The 25,245-nt window shown below is 42.4% G+C and overlaps 2 protein-coding genes across 3 annotated transcripts; both read right to left on the bottom strand.

Moving 5' to 3' along the window:
- Window positions 1–1,950: 1,950 nt before the first annotated feature.
- On the bottom strand, window positions 1,951–5,699 carry LOC115107341 (lactoylglutathione lyase). 2 transcript variants are annotated; one of them, XM_029630740.2, is made up of 6 exons: window positions 5,537–5,699; window positions 5,069–5,151; window positions 4,609–4,749; window positions 4,028–4,095; window positions 3,825–3,914; window positions 1,951–3,638 (listed from the first exon to the last, which is right to left on the bottom strand). In XM_029630740.2, the coding sequence occupies exons 1-6, from the start codon at window positions 5,603–5,605 to the stop codon at window positions 3,496–3,498; spliced, it is 594 nt and encodes a 197-aa protein (XP_029486600.1). In that variant the 5' UTR covers window positions 5,606–5,699; the 3' UTR covers window positions 1,951–3,495. The 2 variants fall into 2 exon arrangements, with proteins under 2 accessions (XP_029486600.1, XP_029486601.1); XM_029630741.2 differs by having other exon boundaries at window positions 5,069–5,265; window positions 5,537–5,627.
- Window positions 5,700–11,212: 5,513 nt separating this feature from the next.
- Window positions 11,213–17,027, bottom strand: LOC115107340 (uncharacterized). The gene is made up of 2 exons (XM_029630739.2): window positions 14,174–17,027; window positions 11,213–13,420 (listed from the first exon to the last, which is right to left on the bottom strand). The coding sequence occupies exons 1-2, from the start codon at window positions 16,660–16,662 to the stop codon at window positions 13,336–13,338; spliced, it is 2,574 nt and encodes an 857-aa protein (XP_029486599.2). The 5' UTR covers window positions 16,663–17,027; the 3' UTR covers window positions 11,213–13,335.
- Between the last annotated feature and the right edge of the window lie 8,218 nt (window positions 17,028–25,245).

Genomic DNA, 25,245 nt, shown 5'->3' with positions numbered 1-25,245 from the left:
GTGGAGGCCAGATGACCTGTCCTTACACAGCCTGGAGGTGTCATTGTCCTGTTGAAAACAAATTATAGTCCCACTAAGTGCCCCGTAGCACTCACTTCTGCCATCATGAAGTTCTTCGAGAGGCTAGTCAAGGATCATATCAGCTCTATCTTACCTGAAACCCTAGGCCCACTTCAATTTGCTTTACCGCCCCAATAGATCCACAGATGATTCAATCGCCATCTCACTGCACACTGCTCTCTCCCATCTGGACAAGAGGAATACCTATGTAAGAATGCTGTTCATTGACTATAGCTCAGCATTCAACACCATAGTAGGTCTGAATCCCTCATATAAAATTCAACTGCACATATGTTTTGAAAATATACTGTACTTAAATATATTTTGTGAAAATGTAAGTTAAAAATAGTTTAATTGAAAGCTAAACCTTGTTCAAAGTATCTCTGTTTTTCTAACAAGCATTGCAGAACGGGTTACAATTTAAATTTCATCCCCCAGAAAAAAATTACAAATATTATAACAAATATTATGTTTGTGCTGGTTGATAAAATACTTTTATTTATGAAAAATATGTTTGAAAAGGTTATTTTGTTTTTAAATTATATAGTTATTTGGAATGGTAAAGTTATGTCTTTCATGGAGCTATTGGAATTGTATGGGAAGGTCTGCTCAATCCAAGATTACAAACAATTGATTACAGCATGACACCAAAAATGAAAAAGGAGGTGGCAGCGGGAGGAGGTAGGGAACTGGTCTGTCTACCCAATAAAGGATCAAAACTGTCAGAGGTACAAAATAGCATAAATAGGAAAGTATACCAGTTTCATTTGAGGACCAGGATGTTTACAACTGTGCCATACAGATTGCAAAATAGCTGGGAAGAGATTAGTATTATTTATTTTAATTACATTTTTTGTAGGGTAGGGTTTGGCTGGTCAGGATGTCCTTGTCCCATCACGCTCTAGCGACTCCTTGTGGCGGGCCAGGTGTTGTGCAGACTGACTTCTGTCACCAGTTGTTTTGTACTTTTTCATGATATGTAGTTGGTAGTTACAGTCTTGTAACTGGCAGAGGTACAAAATAGCATAAATAGGAAAGTATACCAGTTTCATTTGAGGACCAGGATGTTTACAACTGTGCCATACAGATTGCAAAATAGCTGTCAGTCTTGTAACTACCACTTTCTGCCACTTTCAAGGAGCGGGACTCTAACCCGGAAGCTTATAAGAAATCCCGCTATGCCCTCTGACGAATCATCAAACCGGCAAAGTGTCAATACAGGACTAAGATCGACTCGTGCTACACTGGCTCTGACGCTCGTTGGATGTGGCAGGGCTTGCAAACCATTACAGACTACAAAGGGAAGCACAGCCGAGAGCTGCCCAGTGACACAACACCATTATCCCAGAAACCCTAGACCCACTCCAATTGGCATACCGCCCCAACGGTGTCAGAGGAAGGCCCTAAAAATTGTCAAAGACTCCAGTCACCCTAGTCATAGACTGTTCTCTCTGCTAACACATGGCAAGCAGTACCGGAGCGCCAAGTTTAGGTCCAAGAGGCTTCTAAACAGCTTCTACCCCCAAGCCATAAGACTCCTGAACACCTCATCAAATGACTACCCAGACTATTTGCATTGCCCCCCTCCCAACCTTTTACACCGCTGCTACTCTCTGTTGTTATAATCTATGCATAGTCACTTTAATAACTCTACCTAAATGTACATATTACCTCAACTAACCGGCCCCCCCCACACATTGACTCTATGCCGGTACCCCCCTGTATATAGTTTCAGTTTCGCTATTGTTATTTTACTGTTGCTCTTTAACTACTTGTTACTTTTATTTCTTATTCTTATCTGTATTTTTGTAAACTGCATTGTTGGGGCTCGTAAGTAAGCGTTTCACTATATGGTCTACTACACCTGTTGTATTCGGCGCATGTGACTAATACAATTTGATTTGATTTATTTGGTCAAAAACAATTTTTTGCAACATGACAGTTTGCTAAGAGCTGGCAGCAAGCTGATAGGTTGGCTGTTAGAACCAATAAATGGCGCTTTACCATTCTTGAGTAGCGTAATTACTTTGGCTTCCCTCCAGGCCTGAGAACAAACACTTTCCTCTAGGCTCAGATTAAAGATATTACATTTAGGAGTGGCTATAGAGTCAGCTACCGTTCTTAGTAGCTTTCCATCCAGGAGGTTTGTAATTATTAATCCATAACAATAATGTTTTCACCTCTCCCACACTAAAAAAATCTAACTTACAATGGTTTTCTTTCATTATTCGTTTTTTTATGCATGAATAACGATGACTCACTGTTCGTTGTTGGCATTTGCTGCCTAAGTTTTCCCACTTTGCCATTTAAGTAATAATTGGCATCATCAAATGGTTCAAGATAAATGAGCCATCTGATTTGATGAAATTTAATTTGTCTTTCTGCCCATAATTTCATTTAAAGTACTCCAAAGTTTTTTTCCATCATTCTTTATGTCATTGATTCTTGGCTTCATAATACAGTTTCTTATTTTTTGTTGTTGTAGTTTATTCACATCATTTCTCAATTTGCAGTAAGTCTGCCACGCCTTTTGCCCCATCTCTTTCAACTATACAAAATACATAATACCGGTTGTATTTCTGTATTTTTAAAGTTATATATCTTGAAAACGAGATTGCTGACATGCAAATTATTGTGGGACAATATCAACAATGGACTAATGAAACATATACATATATGGGTGGAGTTTTCTTTAAGTATATTTTCTTGAGATATGAAAAAGGAAGCATGTTCTCAGGAAGCATGTTCCTAGGCTGTGCATGTTTCCTTATGTGGAATAAACAATTATTATCATTGTCAACTTTCTCTTTCTCTGCACTCTTCTGAACAGGAATTCAGAAAGTACCTCAAAACATATTTTTTGGCACTGAAATTATACTTATAGTGTACTTGATCACTCACAGCAGAGTTTCATTAAACAAATCAATGGTTCAACTTAAAAACAACTCTAAGTGTATTTTTAATGAATATACTAAAGTACAATTAAAGTATATGAAGTATTTGTAAGTGTGTTTAAGTGTAATGATAATGAACATATAGTATACTAAAACACTGAAAACAATTAATTAAAAATACAATTGTAATAAGTGTGTTAAGTGTAATGATAGGTAACATATAGTTTAAAGACTGAAAATCAATGCATTTTAAGTACACTTGTAATAATTGTATTGAAGTGTAATGATATAATATGTATAGTAAACCTAAGATATACTAGAAAAGTACATCTCGTATTTGCAGTATATTATATGAACTTGTAGTATATTTAAGTATACGTCAGTATATTTGTAATATATTAAAATATACTTCCGCTATTGTTATTTTAAGTAGGCCTTCAGCGGGTATCTGATCCCAATTGTAAGCAAATACTCAATCTTCACCTCTTAATTTCCTCACATAACACCCTTTGGTTCCTCCAATTTCTCTCTTACTTTTTCATCACATCCTTTTTCTGACCAAGTCAGTTTGTACTATCTCAGTTTGACGCTTGGATGACGTTACGGTGAACATGTTGTTTGGACTCAAAATCTCAATCCAGTATCCATCAGGATCCTGTATAAAGGCCAGTCCCTTCATTTTACCTGTGTGGAGAAAGAACTTTGAATGTTGCATCTACAAATTGAGAGAATACAGATAAAGCAGACTGAGACAGATGAAAGTAAATTTTTATGTTTCCTACACACAAATGCGTTTTTCAGAGAGACCCTAAACATAACACAAAATAATTGTGTGAGAGGGTTATGTCAGGGAAGAGAAAAAATAAATACCATCATCTGGCTTCTTAACAAATGTTACTCCTTTTTCTTCAAATACTTTGCAGGCTGCATAAACATCAGGTACAGCAATTCCGATGTGCCCTGTATGATAGAGTGGAGAGGAAACATTTAAATAATGTGAAATTGCCTCATGGTGGAAAAGGAAAATGGCACATTCAAAAGGTTGAATTTAAAAGATCACATCGTTTTCTCACCAAAACCTTTTGGCTCAGCGTTTCCGTTGTGATAAGATAGATTTTCGTCTGATTCAGAGCCCCAGTTGCTGAAAGAGAAGAGAGTAAAGAGAAAAATATGTCATCACCATCATAGTTTTGCGACAGGGTAGGAACCATCGTTTCTAATGAACATAGTAACAAAAAAAAATGCAGCGATTGTTTTCAGAAGACAGACGGAAGACAGAGGGACAACTAATGAAACAAATATCGAAAGATCGTTTTTGGATGAAATCATTCTTTAACACCTATGAATGGGATACTTAAAGAGTTACTCATTGACAGCCCACGAGCTACTGATAGCTTGGCGAGCTGCCTGTTGGACACTCATGGTTTGATGTTACTGGATCATCTTCTATTATATTCCATTTTTACAGTTCACTTCATAGTTCTACTTACTAGCAGATCTGAAATCTATGTGCTTGTGTGCTGACCCACAGGGCACAGACGTCAATTTATTCATTCTATTCCACATTGGTTCAACATAATTTCATTGAAATGACATGGAAACAGCGTTGATTGAACCAATGTGTGCCCAGTGAGGTTTTAAGTGGGGTGCCTACTGTGTGAGTTCAATTGTGGCTCGTCGGGAGAAAGTCCATGCTGTCTTGTCCTTTATGTCTGCAGGGATTTCCTTCTTTTCCTCATAACCCAGGAAGTAGAGTGTGAAGCACATTGATGGGAAGTCTATTTTCTGCAGCAACCTGAGGCAAATAGCAATCACAACTGGTTCAACTGGTGGGACAATTGGAGGTGAAGATGGAGAATTACAACCCTCAAGGATCAATGAAAAGGTCACTACATCACATGCAAAAGCAGAGGTTCAAACCGATCACTCTACATAAAGTTAAAATGGATAGGGCCACATTAACCACAAAGGTAGAAAAACATGGGAGAAGTTTTAGTCATAAACATATATAAAACACTATTTCTTGTTCAAGAGAATGAGAACTCATCTAGAGGGGTAGGGTACTTGGCCCGAAACCCCTTCATCTTTGTGTGAGAGAGACGTCTAGGACTCACGTCATGCCCATGATGCGTGTGTAGAAGTCTAAAGACTTGAGTGGGTCTTTCACCCTCAGCATAGTTTGCTGCAACATGTAATCCTGGGGAGGGACAGAGGGAGACAGAGAGAAGAAGGGGGAGTGTCGGGACGAGTTGTTGCTTGCAAAATATGTCTTGACCCCCTTACTTCTCAGCTATGTTCTCAGCTTGCAACTCTAGAAGAAAAAGAAGAACTTAAACTAGAGCCAATACATTACTCAGTATAAGTAATTACATTCTAAGGCATGGGACTAGTTCCCTAAATGTTTTTTTCCATTGGTATTTGCTATAGGGGCTTGGCTATATAGCCTACAACTCACATAGCTGAGGCCGGAGACTCTTGCTCAACAACAGGTTTGCTGAGACAGACTGTGTCAAGCGAGTAAAATAAACCTACTGTGAATAATTGACAAAGAAATGCTAGACATTCTACTGCGTGACACTAACCTGGGTGATAGGGTCCCCTTCTTTGCACGCTGCGGACACAGCCTCATCCGTAAGTCCTTTATCTGTCATTTTGCAGTGAAAGACCAAATTGACAGCAGGCAAATTCACAGGCCGAGTAGCTTGGGATAGGCGCTCCCAAAGCTGACTGGCAAGTCGAGACAATTGACAGCGAAGTATGACACTCCCTAAAGTTGGCAGGTAGGAGGGGTTCACAAAAAAATGTAACCGAAAGCACTAGGAGAGTATGTTAGTTATAAGTGTATAACCAATGCCGAGGAGGTGTGCATTGCAATGGAGGCTACAACTGTCAGAAAGCCTACTCGGTTTTAAGTGACACAGGACACAGAGTAGAGGAGTAGGTGCAGAAGGATCTATGACAACTTTCCCTGGTAAATAATACTGTTGGAGCTATACATGTGTGAAAAAGCAGGCCCTTACGATCCCCACTGTTAGACGTTTCAAGAATGTGGAATTGAGTGATAGGTTGGACATGTAAATAACATGGAGTGCCTACACTGTATGTATGGTTGAATTAAATAGAATTAATGATTGAGTAGGCATGATGTAATGTAACATCCTAAAAATATATGTTTTGATAAAAAGCACATTCCTTTACCACTAGAGGTGCTTAAAAATCAATAGTTCAAAATTAGGATATTATTTTTGATGTTGTGTCGTTTTGACAAAATAGCAATATTATTTTTGCACTAGTAGGCTTTACCTGCACCAAACTCCCATATTTTAACTTCCTAGCTTGTTCTCCATCTTCTGTATAAATAGGGAGCCAATTTGTTTTCAACAAATTCCAGTCTTAGCATCTGCTTCATCTGCTTCATCTTTTGCTTGTAAGCTGGAATCAGGAGGATATAATTATGGTCAGATTTGCGAGTCCATATTTGAGAGTTTTGGTTCCAACCGCCGTGTCTTTGTGGGACACAGAGTAGGTTGAACGGATGATCTCTACATGTGTGGTTCCCACCATGAAGCATGCAGTAGGAGGTGTGATGGTGTAGGGGTGCTTTGCTGGTGACACTGTCTGTGATTTATTTAGAATTCAAGGCACACTTAACCAGCATGGCTACCACAGCATTCTGCAGCAATACACCATCCCATCTGATTTGTGCTTAGTGTGACTATCCTTTGTTTTTCAACAGGACAATGACCCAACACGCCTCCAGGTGTGTAAGGGCTATTTGTCGAAGAAGGAGAGTGATGGAGTGCTGCATCAGATTACCTGGCCTCCACAATCACCCGACTTCAACCCAGTTGAGATGGTTTAGGATGAGTTGAACCGCAGAGTGAAGGAAAAGCAGCCACCAAGTGCTCAGCATATGTGGGAACTCCTTCAAGACTGTTGGAAAATCATTCCGGGTGAAGCTGGTTGAGATAATTCAAAGAATGTGCAAAGCTGTCATCAAGTCAAAGGGTGTCTACTTTGAAGAATCTAAAATATATTTAACGCCCTCTTCCAAATGGTAGCTATAAATGCAGAGGATGCGCACAGTGCAACAATATGATGAAGTGTGAATATTTCTGCCACCCACATACAGGAAAACAGTTCCAAATAAATGACATCATTACGTGTTCCACCACCCATGTTATTTACATTATTAAATGCCCATGTGGGCTGTGCTATGTAGGTAAAACCTCTCGTTCTTTCAAACAGAGAATCAGAGAACATAAAAGTTCAATCAGGAGAAACGACAGGGATTATCCAGTTGCAGTACATTTGAATGACCTAAAGCATGACATTTCTACCATTAGATTTTGTGGTATAGAGAAAGTTAAGATATCAGACAGGGGAGGAGATAGATTAATAATACTCTGAGTAAAAGAGAATGCTTTTGGATTTTTACCCTCCAGACATTATTTCCTAAAGGTCTTAATGATGAAATGCCTATGTATGTTATGTTATAAATGAGAATATGAATTATGCCCCCATTTGATTTTTCATATGATGTACCCAATAATTAATGAAAACGTGCTCGGTAGGCCGATGTCCTCATTGTGGTTTTACAGACGTGTTTAATACGTCTTATTTACACACTTGATTTGAATATTTATGAAATGCATATTGTTATATTTGGTAGCACTTATTTGTTTTTCCTTTGCCTCCAACCACTTCGATGCGTGGAACGGATGTGGGTGGGGCCAGGTCTACATAAGGATGCTAATTTTTTTTTTTAACTCACAAAAGCTCTGACAAAGGCTGTGAGGCCGATACGTAAGCGTATTAAAGATCAGTGCTACTATCAAGAGCAGTGTGTGGTTTCCTTTTTCCTTCATCTTGTTCAACTGTTCCCATGCACCTGCAAAAAAGATTGCTCAGATGTACAAGTGCCTTTTGAATTAAGAATCTAAGATCTAAAATATTTTGATTTGTTTAACACTTTTTTTGATTACTACATGATATTTGTCATTTCATAATTTTGATGTGTTCACTATTATTCTACAATGTAGAAAATAGTAAAAATAAAGAAAAACGCTTGAATGAGTAGGTGTGTCCAAACTTTTGACTGTTACTTTATATATATAAAACAGGCAACCCAAATATTTTGGCATTAAGTGTCACATATCAGTTTGTAAACAATGTAAATAAAAAATCATTGAGTTAATAAAGCCGCATACAAACATGTCGTTTTTGCTTTCTTGAGTAAGACAGCTCCAAAATGCAGGTGTTTCAGCCTAGCTCAGTGCTTTCTGTGGTGGAGGGTTAGCCAGCAGAGAATACAGAGCGTGGGGTTTTGTCACGTTCTTTCAAAATCGAACCCAGAAGCAGACCAGGACAAGGAGAGTAGGAAGAAGGTGAGTATTTATTTACAAGTGAATGTGAATGGGTAGATATATCCAGGTGGCGTAGCGGGCAGCGGTGGTGAGTTGATGGGAGTAAATAGGTGGATCCAATGGGGTAGCGGAATCCTCCGACGACCAGGCGGGAATGGGGTAAATGATCCGGGTGAGTAACTGAAGACAGAACAAACGGAGGTAAGTTTAAGGCAAGCAATACGTAAAAAAAAAGATTTAAAAAATTCTATCCAACACGAGGCTGATACTATGGCACAACATACTGTTCATGGCTAACGATCCGGCAGGGAATGTATGTCAGGTCAGAGCTTTTGAAGGGGAGAGGTGATGATCAGGACAGGTGTGCAGATTACTGATGGGATACAGGTGCAGGTGAACATCGATCTCCCAACAAGCTAATTCGCCCGGCAACCAGACAGGGTGCGTTCCAGGACACCGGAAACACACTCCAGGACAGAAACACAGGCAAACACAGACTCAGGAAGCGGGATTCGTGACAGGTTTGGTAATGCTCTCTAGTTGTCGTGTGATTTGCTCAGTGTTCTGATGCCATGAGGATACTAAAGTCACCACAAAATCAAAGGGAGAGCTCGAAAATTCAAGCCCCTTGGGTGCTGTTATAGAGTTACATTAGAAATGCCCATCCTAGAAGGCTAAAGGTCATACAATGACGTTAAAACACGTTATATCTACCGTAGCTTTAATTGTATTGATCATGTCAACATCATACTTTCAAAATCTTGGCTAGCAAGCTAGCAGTTATCATCATGAATCAAGTCGACAAACTACTTGCAAATTATTTTCAATCATTTTCATATGAAGAGAAAAGAGAAATTATAGATAAGACGTATTGGTGCTCATCGGCCATTGGACATGAACATTAGACAACAAGTTGAAAATCGCAAATTCAACAATGAATGGTTTGGAAGAAATCAGTGTCTAACTGAAAACATTGCAAAGCAATCAGTCTGGGTTTAAGGGTCTCTTTTCCAAGTTTAAAATTATAAACATTTGACATTGGACATACTGTCAATCCAGCATGACTTTTGCCACGTTCAAAACAACTGGAAACTTGGAACTGGGAAATCTCAGACTTTAATGAATTCAAGACAACTGGGAATTTGGGGGGAAAAAACGAGCTCCGACTGGGAAAATAAGTTTTGAATGGTCATCGAACTCGGAATTCGGAGTCAGGAACTTTGGCCTCTTTCTAGAGCTCCGACCTGAAGATTACTGACATCATGATTCAGTATAGTTTTTTTCTTCAGATTTCCCAGTTGTCTTGAAAGTGCCATAAATCCAGAGAATGGTAGACATTGATGAACCTTCCTGTTCAAGTGAGCACAGCACAACACGGCGAGACCAAAAATGTATTGTATGCCGCTGCATAAATGATGTAATATGCCAGGGAGATTTGTATAATGTAGGTAAGAAAGTAACACTAAGTGTATGTTGTGTAGTAAGCTGTTTGTAGCCTATGTGCCTCATCCTAAAAATTTGGTCCCTTTCCTCCTCATAACTTAGCCTACTGACCTGACTTGGTGGCACACATGTAGCCTATAGCCTGTTTTAGAGAAATGCCATCATTGAATATTATAAGAGATTTCATTGTCTGCTTATATGCCCCCTTTATTTATCCTACGGTTCTGACTTGGTATACAGGGAGAATACTGTAAGAACGGGCCCATGTTCTGAAATCTGACGCTGTACATTTAAAAAAAGCTGAACAAATAGTTATATTGACTACGTCCGTCCTAGCTCACTCCTCTTACCTGAAATCACGGATGGCCTCTTATCCACTCATTGTCCTCCAGGGTAGCCTAGTGGTTAGAGAGTTGGACTAGGAACCGGAAGGTTGCAAGTTCAAACCCCTGAGCTGACAAGGTACTAATCTGTCGTTCTGCCCCTGAACAGGCAGTTAACCCACTGTTCCTAGGCTGTCATTGAAAATAAGAATTTGTTCTTAACTGACTTGCCTGGTTAAATAAAGGTAAAATTATACCATAGTTTGTACATATCAATTGTCAGTCAAACCACATTTGTTTAAGCAAGTCAGCCATATCAGCTATGTTTTTTTAAAGGCAGTAAATTAAGATGAATTAACTGTTTCTCTACCGGACAAAGCTCCGCTGATAGCCAGGTGTAGCAGTGGTAAGGATTCACTCCATGGTGCTGAAAAGAAAGTTCTGCTGTTGGGACAGTAGGCCCTAACATACCTCCTTACAGTTTGTGGGCACCGTTTGTCACCGTTGTAGTGCAATTAATGTTGTGATGTGTAGAGGCTTTGCTGGCATGGATCTAAAAAATATTTGGGGAGTTGCCCCACCAAGATTAACATGCTAAAATCGCCGCTGCTAATAATGAAAGAAAATCATTGTAATTTTGAATTCTGTAAAGTTAGTGTGGTTGAGGTGGGAAAATGATTGTCGTCCATTTAAGTGATAATGCCCAAGAAGCCGGTGTTTGGACGATTTATCGGCACAAGTGTTGTTTGTCTCAGGCCGGCAAAACGTGCCAATATATCCTCCAAACACAGGCTTCTAGGGCATTATCACTTTTATACAACAGGTTACCAACGTAATTAAATAATGATTGACATATTATAATTAAAAACGTTATTTAGTTACTATTTCATCCTTCCTTCCAGATATAGTCCCGAAACAAATCTAGGGTTGCTACCCAAGCCGACTGGTCGTTCGTTCTATTGGTTCCGTTGCCAGAGATGCGACCCAGTCGTTCAGTCTTTTTGTTCTGTATTTACGGACGCGACCCAGTCGTTAGTTCGAAATGTTCCATTGCCATACTGGCTGGCAACATTCTTATCCCTTGCTTGCTAGCTACCCAACTAATTTAGTTACGTCAAACAGCGTAGATAGAATAACAGCAGCAGCTGCATTTGTTTATTAAGCTGTTTTTTAGTGACATGTATTTGGATACGTCTATAACAATGAGCTGATGAGGCACTATTTCACCTGCCATAGAAAATGTGCTTTCTTGTTAGGACACTTTTCAGAGGAACTAGCCAACCACACCTAGCTCTATAACACTAACTTCAAACTGAAGCTGGAAAGACTGTTTCGTTTGACCTTTTTTTCAATTGACATTTCTTTGTATATATCCATAAAAAATGATGCCAGCTGATTCATGATTTCGACTGGCTGAGAAACACTGCCTGCCTCTCTCTCGTCCACCCCGACCCCTACACGGTCATTACAATGGGACCGTTTGAAATGTAAAATGTAAACAATGTTGTAAATGTTTTTTGCCCACGTTTTATCACAATTATTTAGAATGAGATCTGTCAGCTTTATTTTGTGGAGGGAGCGCACTGACTGGACCAGACAAAGAATACCTCCCCATTCTCCCTAGTAAGTGGTTCCTTCCAAGGTGCACCACCGAGCAAAGACATGCTAGGTAGGATTCTAGATACTCTAGTATCTAGTGCAGATATTATCATCAGTGGGAGAGGAGAGAGAGTGTCGAGTGACACACACATGGGGGTTTGATCTGATTTTAGCTGCAGGTGATGGGCAGGACTTGTAGGAGGTATATTTGTAAATTAATTTGATCAAGCTACCGTATATACCATATTGATTCCTTCTTGAATAAATAAAACTAATACATTGTGTTGTGTATCTGTAATACTAGCCACCTAGCTTGCTAGCTAGACAGCTGGATAGGTTCCCAATCTCCCAACATCCTAACTAGCTACCAAGCCATTTCAGGCTATCAATCAAGTTAATCAAGTTGTCTAAGCGTCTTAGCTGGCATGTTTTAACTATTGGATCATGATACTGTATACCAGTGTGGCAGTTGTACTAAACTCGTAAGGCATAAAAGTTCCTAAATAATCAATGTGTATCATTAATTCAATTGAACAGGTAAACATTATGCATAATTATTATGGAAAAGGCTGTTTCAGGTGTTTGACTACCCCCCTCAATCCTCACATACTTTGTGCCCCCTCTAAAATAATGGGTACATAATGCCACTGGGTGTCACACCCTGACCATAGAGAGCTGTTTATTCTCTGTTGGTTGGGGCGTGATAGTGACTAGGGTGGGTCATCTAGGTGATTAATGGTTTATTTTGGCCTGGGATGGTTCCCAATCACAGACAGTTGTTTATCGTTGTCTCTGATTGGGGATCATATTTAGGCAGCCATTTCATTGTGCTTTGTGAGATCTTGTCTACAGTTAGTTGCCTGTGTGCACACGAGTAGCTGTCCGTCGAGTTTCTATTAATTAAAATATGTGGAACTCTACGCACGCTGCACCTTGGTCCAATCATTTTGACAAATGTGACACTGGGACTCATGCTCACAGAGAATTGTACGTGAGAGGAATCAGGAAGCTATTTATGGCTGGGTGAGGTAATGTGCTGTTTAAGTCATTGCTCTTCTCATGAAGCACAGACAAAAAAAAGTACAACATTTCTTAGGAACAAAGTTAGAAAGAAGTAGAATTAAACAAAATACAAAAAGGTGACTATGAATAACAATAATAAAACAACATTTATAAGCAAACACTTTAGTTACTGTACAACAAAAATGGTTCAAGCACAAATGCTAATTCAAAAACAGTATGACATGAACAGGAAACAAATAATTTTACCAGTATATAATTAGTCATAGTCAATCATACATTTTTATTTTCACCAATGTATTGACAGATTGCAAATATTATTATTATCATATATTATATCATTATTAATCTTCAACAAATCCTAATTTAGTACATTTTATTGTTGTTGGAATAACGTTTTCAGTAATTACTGTAAAATTTAAGATTTCAGAGGAAGTTATAGAACCAACACATGTATTTAGTATTTTTCTCCATTGCAACCTAACACACTTTCTTAGAATAAAACTCTTCTTTCATTAGAAGAGATGGAAAACCTCTAGCTTTCAGAGTCCTAATCCATAATCCCTTTCTATGCTCAATCATCACCCTCTAATTCGCTTGGTAAATTCTGCCCTGGCAGGCTGCCATGAACTACTGCTCAGGGTTCAAGTCAGTAGGAGCAGCATCACTTGGATCTGATTGGTTCTCCCCTTCCATCACAAGACCCTTGACCATCCTATAAAACAACAGGAAAAGAATAGGCTTCAGTGCATGGGTGGATTATGTGGGGTAGCGGGCCAGGTACCTGAGAGATGCAGTGGGGAAGGAGAGCTAATCTGTTCAGGATTATGCCAAAAGGTGGTTTTCAAGTTAAATCTGGAGCCAGTAGGTAGGGTGTGTGGGTGATGGTGATGGAAACACTGCTAACAGGATATTGGGTTAAAAAACAGATGCCAGCATCCCGGAGTCGCCTCTTCACTGTTGAAGTTGAGACTGGTGTTTTGCGGGTACTATTTAATGAAGCTGCCAGTTGAGGACTTGTGAGGCGTCTGTTTCTCAAACTAGACACTCTAATGTACTTGTCGTCTTGCTATGTTGTGCACCGGGGCCTCCCACCTCTTTCTATTCTGGTTAGATCTTCAGTTTCTTGGCAATTTCTCGCATGGAATAGCCTTCATTTCTCAGAACAAGAATAGACTAGTGAGTTTCTGGCCATTTTGAGCCTGTAATCGAACCCACAAATGCTGATGCTCCAGATATCAACTAGTCTAAAGAAGGCCAGTTTTATTGCTTCTTTAATCAGAACAACAGTTTTCAGCTGTGCTAACATAATTGCAAATCGGTTTTCAAATGATCAATTCGTGTTTTAAAATGACAAACTTAACATGCACACGATGGTGCACGCGGACGCCTCCTGGAGCCTGTTTGATCATCACATAAGGTGCATTGAACTTTTAGCTAGACCCAGGGAGTAAAGGGAGACACTCACCTCTCACTGTTATTGGTGATATTTGACGCACTTCCTCCAATCCTGGCCTGTGATGTGCCTGGGACAAGGGACTCGTCTCGTTGTGTCATCAGGCTGGGTCTCTGGTCAGACTGGCTGCGCCTACTGACAGTCTGGGACCCTCGTGTGGACAGCCTTCCCCGGGAGGGCTCACCATAGGCCCTGGGTAGCGTAGAGCTACAGGAGGGGGTCCAGATCTGGGAGTTCGATTGGCTATTTTGACAGAACACTGATCGGGCATCATTGAAGGACACTGAGGGTGACCTGTCTTCTTCACCACTCTTCTCTGTGCTCAATCTCAGGACCCGGGGTGAGGATGGACGTGAAGGTGGATTAGGCTGTGATAAAGCAGGGGGGATTGGTAGTTCTTGTTGAATAGAGGGACAAGAGGGTGGTAGGCGAACTCTGTAGACTGTTGGGATGGTTGGTGGCATGCTGGTGGGGTAATACTCCCCCCCATAGTGGTTGCTGCTTCCTTGCCTGAGGCTCACCCCAGCTCTAAGGGGTCCTCGAACCCCCTGATCAGGTCTCGTAGGAGTGGATTCAGTTGCATTGCGCAGGTGGATGATCTTGCAGGCCTGACTGTATAGCGATGTAGCCTGATGATCTCCCCTCACCATGATGGTATCTTGCCTGATTGGTCCGACACTGCCACGGTTGGGCAGAACCGTCATGGTCTGCAACGAGGCCCTCAGGCGCTGACAGGTGGTGCTTGTTTGGTGTGGCACAGGGTGGCCCCTACTGGTGATGTCCTCCTCTTCCCCGCCCTGATCATCCGGGTTCTCCTCGTTGCTCTCATAGGAGTTGTCCATCAGGACCTCAGGGGGAGGTGGGGGCAGGTAGTCCACATCTAGGTCCTCCCTGCCTTCCACTGGCCAGGGAGGACCTGGAGTTTCACTCCTCCTAGACCCCCTAAGGTGTGTACTAGTGAGACTTTGGACTTGTCTAACATCCGTCCCACCACTGAATGTGTTTATGAGTCTTTTGACGGAGTTGCGGCCAGGGGGTTGTGGTGCTATCGCTGGTAGAGAAGTTGGTGTTTGGTTTGCCTTCGCGGACCCTTTGAGTTCATATCTAGGAACCTTCCTCCTTCCTGAAGAGTGTCTCCTCAGAGTGTCGTCTCCCGTCCGCTGGTCCAGATCTTTCTGTTGCAGCTCCTGAACATCGAAAGATTCTATGGACAGTGAGTGTGGCGGTCTCACTGGCCTGCCCAAGGGGGCAGCGGTCTGGGGTTGTTTGGGTGGCTGCCTCTCACTGCGCTTGGGGGTCTGAATGGGGTCTGACGAGGAAGAGTTGGACCGCACCCTCCCTGACCTCTCTTCATCCTCCTCATCTTCATCATCATCCACTTCCTCATTTTCCTCCTCACTTTTATTAAGGCATACCTTGTCAGGTGAATGGCTTAGGGGTGTGGGGCGAGCACTGCCACCGGGTCCAGAACTCCCCCGTTGGCGACGTTGACGCTCTGATCCCGTCAGCGACTCATTCTCTCCCCCAATGCCGCTGTCCTCGCTGTGAAGAGACAAGTCATCGAGGTTGCACTTGGCGGCTGCCTCCACGCGTGCCAGCACCTGGCTCAGACGCTCCTCTACCACTCGCTTGGCCCGCAGCCTCTTGCCCAGTAGTTTAGATAGCGAGGCAAAGTAGTCTGCCGCCTCTTCCAGTGCGGTGTCTCCCAGGCCTTGGACCGCGCTCCTCACCAGCTTAAACTTTTCAGTGGAATCCTGGAGCAGCTGCTGCAGCAGGTCTGGCGGGGGTTCTGATGGGTCAGCACTGGGCTTGGCAGGGATGGAATATGGGGCCCTTGTCTCAGAGGGCCAGGCCATGTGGTTGCCATGTTCCTTCAGCATCAGCTCACCATCATCAGCCATCTCCTCTAGGGCCTGGTTGACCTCCTCGAAGAGCATTACAATGACTGTTATGATGGGCTGCAGGGAGAGGTGGGTCTGGGCGACCTGGTCCAGCATCTCCAGCAGGGTCTCACACTTGGAGATGTTGGGGTTCAGGTATTTGTAGGCGGCCTGGTGAGCTCTCACAATGTGTTTGGGGAGGTCCACCTTCCCCTGCATGATGCAGGTATTTATCTCCTTTTCTTTTCGGCAACCCTGTTTGACACCCTTATTTTTCCTTCGCTGCTCTACCTTTTTCACCTGCTTTTCCAGTAATTTCTCACTCTGTATGTCTCTCACCTGAGACGTCATTTTGACCTCGATTTCAGAGACAGCCCCTGGGTTTGACACAACGGCTGTGTTGGGGGCCATGTCCGACACTTTGCCCAGAGGGGCCATAGGATTCACCTCTGATAATGAGAATTCCTCTAAATCTTTGTCAATATCCATATCGTCAATATCTTGGTTTTCTCCCTCAACCGGTTTGATGTCACCCAACTTTGGTGGTTCTGGCAGCGGATCCTTGTGGATCCCATCTGCGACCCCGGGGAAAAGCTGACCCTTGGATGGGGAACAGCCCATTTTTACGTCCAGATGTCGGAAAAATAGTTTTGATTTAAGTTCTTCGTTTACGATGTAATTTCAATAAAGAGATACAGAACCAAATCTTTAACCTCTTACGTGTGGATAGTCTTGCTCATCCATTGGTGCGTATGTCTGATTGCCTTTGAAAACTTGTGTGTTCAGCAGGGTGCGTATCTTACAAAAACTTAACAGCAATTCAGCTTCTCAATCCATCTTCTTTACTGGGTTCTTCAATAGATGGCTCATACCGACTATCTATCATTTTTAACATTCTTCTGGGTTTCCTGGATGTGCAGTCCGGCTGAGGCTTCTGGAAGCTATGCAGTCCTCCCCAACGAAACGGAGCTAGAGAGACTGAGGAGCTAAACGGATCAAGTAGGATTGGAGGACTCATGCACACAGATGGTGACATTAAGTGAATGATGCACGCACGCACGCACACAAATGCACATAATACTAAGCCCATCAAGGTAATCGGGCCAAGTTTGTCAGGTGTCTTTTTCAACCTCTTCCACCGTAGGTCTAATGAATGTTTACAGGCAACAGGCAACAGTGGAGATAAGATACGGGTCAAATCAGAGACAGGAAGCTGCCCATGTTCTCTAGTTGAGTTACTTTGTTTTGTTTCCCAACTATCCAACTATTCTTGTTCACAGACACATACCACACTCTCCTCCGTGTGTCCTGTAAAGTTTCCCTTGTCTTGTGGTTCTAAATGTACAGACGTGTTATTTACTGAATTGAAAAACCGATATAAAGTAATCTACAAGTTCTATGTTCATTTTGATAATAAATCAAACCAATTGATCAAACCAACGGTCCATACTGAATTGCAATACGTACAAGTTTGAATATAGTTGTGATTGATCAGTAGACACCTGTAAAAATACAGGGTACATTGAGATGTTATGTTTATAGTTTCACTAACACCTCTGTTAATCTTCTTTCTGAGCAAAGTGACACCAGGGAGTGTGCTTTGCGAGAATTGAAACCCCCCCCCTCGCTCCAAAGCTGAACATTTCCCAGTGAGGTGTATTTTATAACCTTGAATTCCTCTTCTGGTGCGTGCCTGTCAAGTTTCCCAGAAGAGACACATGATTGCGATTATGATACTCTACACAGACGGAAATTAATGAACCACAACAGGGATCTTTATGCTAAATTAGACATACTGTATTTTCTCAGTGCCTAATCTACTCATACCAAAGCATACATAAAAACCTGTTTGCTCTGCTTGGATCGTATACATTTAGACATATTGAATGTCACAGCTTCTGTCATACATTGGACAGGTCATACTTGTGGGCATACATCAGGGCTAAGATAGGAATCCAGGGTAATCATGCCCAGTCTGAGCCCATAGCCAACTGTCTCAACACAGTTAGTATCTCACTGTAATTCCTGCCACACCTGGTTAGTCAGGTGCACACACAAATGTAGGCTACCAGGAAATCCCCTCCCACTGGGCACAAACTGCTTTAATCAACATTGTTTCAGCGTCATTGTTCGATGTACTTTGTGATGTGGAATCCAGGTGGAAAATACATTGGATTTGTTGTTTTGAGGCTGGCATTTCAACCACAGGATTATGTCATCATGGTAACCAGATTTCAACAGACAAACCTTGTATAAAATATGTTGAATTTCTACCTTTAAAACACTGTCAGATCTTCAACATTATATCCACTATCAGAAAACAAACTAAAGGCTGGGCAGCTCCTCCTACTGCAGAATGTATCCACAGCTACCCTTTGGTTTCCCATCCAGGTTTTTAACCCAGTACAACCCTGCTTAGCTATGATATTTGTCACTGACTATTACCAATGTGCTATCGTGAAAATGATTGAGAGGTCTCCACTTAAACTAAATAGATTCACTGTTGCTATCGAAGTCATTCCAAAGGATAGGTTTAACAGAGCAAATTAAATGTAACCATACTTTATCACTCATACTGTATGTCATCAATGATGCTATTTAGGCCTATATAGCATTTGCAAAGTCATCAACAGCTATCGTTTCAATTTAACCTAGAATGTAACTAAAATACAATACAACAGGCCTAAGGTTTCAAGATCTGGTTGATTTCAAAATGTATATTTAATGATACTGGATTGTGTTTGGTTGTCAATGCAACCAAAAATCAAAGTTAAAGAATAGGACTAAAATCAAATCAAACTTAATTTAAGCATACAAATACACGGAATGGAGCTAAACACAAGCAAAATCCTAGAGGAAAACCTGGTTCAGTCTGATTTCCACCAGATCTATGATCAACAACCAATTTGACAGAGTTTGAAGAATTTTATAAAGAATAATACAATAATTGGCAAATGTTGCACATTCCAGGTGTGGAAAGCTCTTAGAGACTTACCCAGAAAGAGTCACAGCAGTAATCGCTGGCAAAGGTGCTTCTACAAAGTATTGACTCAGTGGTGTGAGATACTTCTGTATTTCATTTTCAATAAATTAGCAAACATTTCTAAATCCTTTTTTCCCCCGCACTTTGTCATTATGGGGTATTGTGTGTAGATGGGTGAGAGGGGAAAAAAAACTTTCATCCATTTTGAATGTGTTTTCGGGCCCTCCCTTGGTCGTATTCTCACGGGGCAGAAATGTCAGAGATGAATTGGTAAACTCTGATTTACCACCCCAAGATATCTCTGCACAACTTCTATTTGCGTCCCTACTGGATGGAAACTACAAGTTGTACTCAATGCAATGGCACTTATAAATGTAGATCCTTTAAACACGCTCAAACAGGGAAACAGCCCCTAATCAAAGGTGTAATCACGTGCTCCACTAAGGCAGTTATTTATCTTATAACTTGTCATTGTGGTTAAAAAATGTGGGTAAAACAAAGTGTGAATTAAAAGTATGAATCTCGGGGGCATCGTAGCAGCATTTTAACGAAGTACGCTGAGAGTCGGGAAGCAAGTTCAGGGAGTGAATACATTTAATCAATAAATGATCATAAGAAACAAACAGCGCACCGACATTTCACAGGAACAGAAACAATAACGCCTGGGGAAGGAACCAAAGGGAGTGACAGATATAGGGAAGGTAATCAGGGAGGTGATGGAGTCCTGGTGAGTGTCATGAGGTGCTGGTGCGCGTGATGATGGTGACAGGTGTGCGGGATAATGAGCAATCTGATGACCTAGAGGCCGGAGAGGGAGCACAGGTGACAGTACCCCCTCCCCGATGCGCAGCTCCAGCCACAGGACCCCGACCAAAGGGACGATCCGGGGACCAGGAGCGACTGGTCACCTCTGCTGAGGTGTCAAGCCGGCTCATACTGCTCTGTCTACTAGAGATGAATGTACTTTGGTGCGATAAGTGCAAATCAATCCCAGAACAACAGCTAAAGACCTTATGAAGATGCTGGAGGAAACAGGTACAAAAGTATCTATATCCACAGTAAAATGAGTCCTATATCGACATAACCTGAAAGGCCGCTCAGCGAGGAAGAAGCCACTGTTCCAAAACCGACATCAAAAAAGCCAGACTTCGGTTTGCAACTGCACATGGGGACAAAGATTGTACTTTTTAGAGAAATGTCCTCTGGTCTGACTCAGTTACACCAGCTCTGTCAGGAGGAATGGGCCAAAATTCACCCAACTTATTGTGGGAAGCTTGTGGAAGGCTACCAGAAACGTTTGACCCAAGTTAAACAATTTAAAGGCAATGCTACCAAATACTAATTGAGTGTATGTAAACTTCTGACCCACTGGGAATGTGATGAAAGAACTAAAAGCTGAAATAAATAATTCCCTCTACTATTATTCTGACATGTCACATTCTTAAAATAAAGTGTTGATCCTAACTGACCTAAGACAGGGGATTTTTACTAGGTTTAAATGTCAGGAATTGTGAAAAACTGAGTTTAAATGTATTTGGCTAAGGTGCATGTAAACTTCCGACTTCAACTGTAAATACCAACTCTATATTTGAAAGTGGCCCAAAAACTCTGCATACACTAACTCTATTAACACACGGCAAACCCGACTCAATATCTAATCTCTGTCAAAACACTAGCACGTTTTCTATCCGAGAGGAACAAATAGTAATTTGAAAGTCGTTGTGCTATGATTGACTAACAGTTTATAGCATTACAAAACTGCATTACTTTTCATGTCTCAGTTCTACCTGCTAACAACAGGCAATACGAAACGCATTGTTTTTTATAAATCAGTTTCCTTTTACTGTAAACCACTCTACATTTTTTGGTTGAGTGTCGAATGTGTGCATTTTTGGCAACAATGCTATCTAAAAGTGAATGAGTCGTCTTTACTTTATAGAATGTACAGCAGAAACAAATAGTGACAGAATTGTTGCAGTAAAAGCTTTATTAGCAACAAGAAATTGCTGCCAGTGATCAACAACACATCCAACATACATGGCCTTTGGTTCAACAACACATCCAACATACATGGCCTTTGGTTCAACAACACATCCAACATACATGGCCTTTGGTTCAACAACACATCCAACATACATGTTGTTGATCCAACAACACATCCAACATACATGGCCTTTGGTTCAACAACACATCCAACATACATGGCCTTTGGTTCAACAACACATCCGACATACATGGCCTTTGGTTCAACAACACATCCAACATACATGTTGTTGATCCAACAACACATCCAACATACATGGCCTTTGGTTCAACAACACATCCAACATACATGGCCTTTGGTTCAACAACACATCCAACATACATGGCCTTTGGTTCAACAACACATCCAACATACATGGCCTTTGGATCAACAACATACATGGCCTTTGGATCAACAACACATCCAACATACATGGCCTTTGGATCAACAACACATCCAACATACATGGCCTTTGGTTCAACAACACATCCAACATACATGGCCTTTGGTTCAACAACACATCCAACATACATGGCCTTTGGTTCAACAACACATCCGACATACATGGCCTTTGGTTCAACAACACATCCAACATACATGGCCTTTGGTTCAACAACACATCCAACATACATGTTGTTGATCCAACAACACATCCAACATACATGTTGTTGATCCAAAAACACATCCAACATACATGGCCTTTGGTTCAACAACACATCCAACATACATGGCCTTTGGTTCAACAACACATCCAACATACATGGCCTTTGGTTCAACAACACATCCAACATACATGGCCTTTGGTTCAACAACACATCCAACATACATGGCCTTTGGTTCAACATACATGTTGTTGATCCAACAACAACATCCAACAACATCCAACATACATGGCCTTTGGATCAACAACACATCCAACATACATGGCCTTTGGTTCAACAACACATCCAACATACATGGCCTTTGGATCAACAACACATCCAACATACATGGCCTTTGGTTCAACAACACATCCAACATACATGGCCTTTGGATCAACAACACATCCAACATACATGGCCTTTGGTTCAACAACACATCCGACATACATGGCCTTTGGTTCAACAACACATCTGACATACATGGCCTTTGGATCAACAACACATCCAACATACATGGCCTTTGGTTCAACAACACATCCAACATACATGGCCTTTGGTTCAACAACACATCCAACATACATGGCCTTTGGATCAACAACACATCCAACATACATGGCCTTTGGTTCAACAACACATCCAACATACATGGCCTTTGGTTCAACAACACATCCGACATACATGATCTTTGGTTCCAAATGTGTAAAAAAATAAAACAATTACAGTAAAAAAGTTACAGAAGGGATCAAACACTAAAATGCCCCGTCCTGTTCTAATCTATTCCATCTTCAGCATTTGGCCACATGTTCTCGTCCACATCACATCTTATGTCGTCTCTCGCCATGCGCCTTGATTAGAAACGCTTGGCCTGCCGTATCCACCCCTGGCAGTCTTCAGCTGAGATGTCTCTGCAGCTGGCATCTGTTGCATCCAGGAGGGACATTTGGTCATGTGACCAATGATCATACACTTTCCACCACCAGACAGAAAAACATTCCTCAATGGGGTTAAGGAAAGGTAAGTAGGGGGGGAGGAAAGGGGAGTAGGGGAGGAAAGGGGAGTAGGGGGGGAGGAAAGGGGAGTAGGGGGTAGGAAAGGGGAGTAGGGGGGGGGAGGAAAAGGTGAACCAGTTTGTGATTGCATGTGAATGGTGGAATGCTACATTGTCCCTTGCAATCACAAATGTCCTCATGTTTCCTCCCACCTGTTCCCTTCCTGCTTCTGGCACCAGTTGTTGGTCGAGGTCATCTAAACAAGAAAGTGTTTTCATTTCACTTGAAGGAGTGGTGCACATGTTTCCCCCTCTGGTTGACACACAGACATGGATGTTTCCCCCTCTGGTTGACACACAGACATGGATGTTTCCCCCTCTGGTTGACACACAGACATGGATGTTTCCCCCTCTGGTTGACACACAGACATGGATGTTTCCCCCTCTGGTTGACACACAGACATGGATGTTTCCCCCTCTGGTTGACACACAGACATGGAAATCACTGTGAACATATCTAAGTTTATCTACATTTATCCAACTCTATCTTTAGCAGAAGAAGCTCATTTGCTTAGGAACCAATCTGCCATTTCTGCAGGACCAAACCAGCACTTGAGATTGCAGCACACATTATGATATTTCCTCCTCTCTGACCCGGCACGTCAACGGTGGCCCTTTTCCAGATTACGTTTCTTCCCTGCCGTCGTGTTTTTGCCAGGTTAAACCCTGCCTCGTCTACATAAAATGATTTAATGTGGGGTCTGATTAGCCTCCAACTCCACGACTCTCTGAAAGAAGTCAAACACAGTATGTGTAAATGCTTTTCAGTATGTCCTACTGAATGTACTGTAACCCATGATTACATGTAGAGTAGCATAGTGTAAAACTCACTGTAGGACAAGACATAATGGATAGACCATACCTGGACGTATTGGTGCCGGAGATCCTTGACCCGCTCACGGTTCCTTTCAAAAGGAACTGTGTACAACTGTTTCATTCAAACTGTGTTTGGTCAGAGTCTGAGCCAATGGTAGTCAGGCTGATGCTTTCCACGTTGTGAAATACCAGGTTGTCCTCTACAATTCGGGTATGATTTTTTCTCAGTTTTATTGCATTGTCAGCAATGACCAATCCTACAATGGCATGCTCTTGGTCTCCACTGAGGAGCTTTCCTCTTCCCTGAGAGGGAGGAAGACGTTGCATCCTTTAGAGGAACAAAAATACTACATATGTATTTGCATTGGGACTGGTGGCCTACAGTTACTGTGGGACATAGCAACAGTAATGATAGAAGAAGCCTTTGTGAAATGCATTACTTACCTGTTGGTTTGCTGAAAATTCCAGATAATGGAAGCCAAGGTTGACCATCTGAGATTAGGCTGGACTCTTTCACCAGCCTCTCAGTGATAGACCATGGTATTAGGCTGGACTCTTTCACCAGCCTCTCTCAGTGATAGACCATAGTATTAGGCTGGACTCTTTCACCAGCCTCTCTCAGTGATAGACCATGGTATTAGGCTGGACTCTTTCACCAGCCTCTCTCAGTGATAGACCATAGTATTAGGCTGGACTCTTTCAGCTCTTACTCGCCTTTGAACACCACCACACATTCTTACTCCTTTCCCCCTACCTCTCCTTCTTCATTGTCCTGGTCCAACTACTCCTCTGCCTGGTTCAGCTACTCCTCTGCCTGGTCCAGCTATTCCTCTCCCTGGTCCAGCTACTCCTCTCCCTGGTCCAACTACTCCTCTGCCTGGTCCAGCTATTCCTCTCCCTGGTCCAGCTACTCCTCTCCCTGGTCCAACTACTCCTCTGCCTGGTCCAACTACACCTCTGCCTGGTTCAACTATTCCTCTGCCTGGTCCAGCTACTCCTCTGCCTACTCCTCTGCCTGGTCCAGCTACTCCTCTGCCTGGTCCAGCTACTCCTCTGCCTGGTCCAGCTACACCTCTGCCTGGTCCAGCTACTCCTCTCCCTGGTCCAGCTACTCCTCTCCCTGGTCCAACTACTCCTCTCCCTGGTCCAACTACTCCTCTGCCTGGTCCAGCTATTCCTCTCCCTGGTCCAGCTACTCCTCTCCCTGGTCCAACTACTCCTCTGCCTGGTCCAACTACACCTCTGCCTGGTTCAACTATTCCTCTGCCTGGTCCAGCTACTCCTCTGCCTACTCCTCTACCTGGTCCAGCTACTCCTCTGCCTGGTCCAGCTACTCCTCTGCCTGGTCCAGCTACTCCTCTGCCTGGTCCAACTACTCCTCTGCCTGGTCTAGCTACTCCTCTGCCTGGTCCAGCTACTCCTCTGCCTGGTCCAGCTACTCCTCTCCCTGGTCCAGCTATTCCTCTCCCTGGTCCAGCTATTCCTCTCCCTGGTCCAGCTATTCCTCTCCCTGGTCCAGCTACTCCTCTGCCTGGTCCAGCTACTCCTCTGCCTGGTCCAGCTACTCGTCTCCCTGGTCCAGCTACTCCTCTGCCTGGTCCAGCTACACCTCTGCCTGGTCCAGCTACTCCTCTCCCTGGCCCAGCTATTCCTCTCCCTGGTCCAACTACTCTTCTCCCTGATCCAGCTATTC

Source organism: Oncorhynchus nerka, linkage group LG24, assembly GCF_034236695.1.
Source record: "Oncorhynchus nerka isolate Pitt River linkage group LG24, Oner_Uvic_2.0, whole genome shotgun sequence".
Lineage (NCBI taxonomy): Eukaryota > Metazoa > Chordata > Actinopteri > Salmoniformes > Salmonidae > Oncorhynchus > Oncorhynchus nerka.
This window is presented reverse-complemented; position numbering and strand designations above follow the sequence as displayed.

What these genes read in the sequence shown, in the direction of transcription:
- LOC115107340 (XM_029630739.2), bottom strand. Translation starts at nt 16,662, where the DNA reads ATGGGCTGTTCCCCATCCAAGGGTCAGCTTTTCCCCGGGGTCGCAGAT. An exon ending in ATCACCAATAACAGTGAGAG is followed by an intron (nt 13,421 to 14,173) that starts GTGAGTGTCTCC and finishes GTTGTTTTATAG; the next exon opens with GATGGTCAAGGGTCTTGTGA.
- LOC115107341 (XM_029630740.2), bottom strand. Translation starts at nt 5,605, where the DNA reads ATGACAGATAAAGGACTTACGGATGAGGCTGTGTCCGCAGCGTGCAAA. An exon ending in AAGGGGACCCTATCACCCAG is followed by an intron (nt 5,152 to 5,536) that starts GTTAGTGTCACG and finishes GTCCCTCCCCAG; the next exon opens with GATTACATGTTGCAGCAAAC. An exon ending in TGTTAAGAAGCCAGATGATG is followed by an intron (nt 3,639 to 3,824) that starts GTATTTATTTTT and finishes TTCTCCACACAG; the next exon opens with GTAAAATGAAGGGACTGGCC.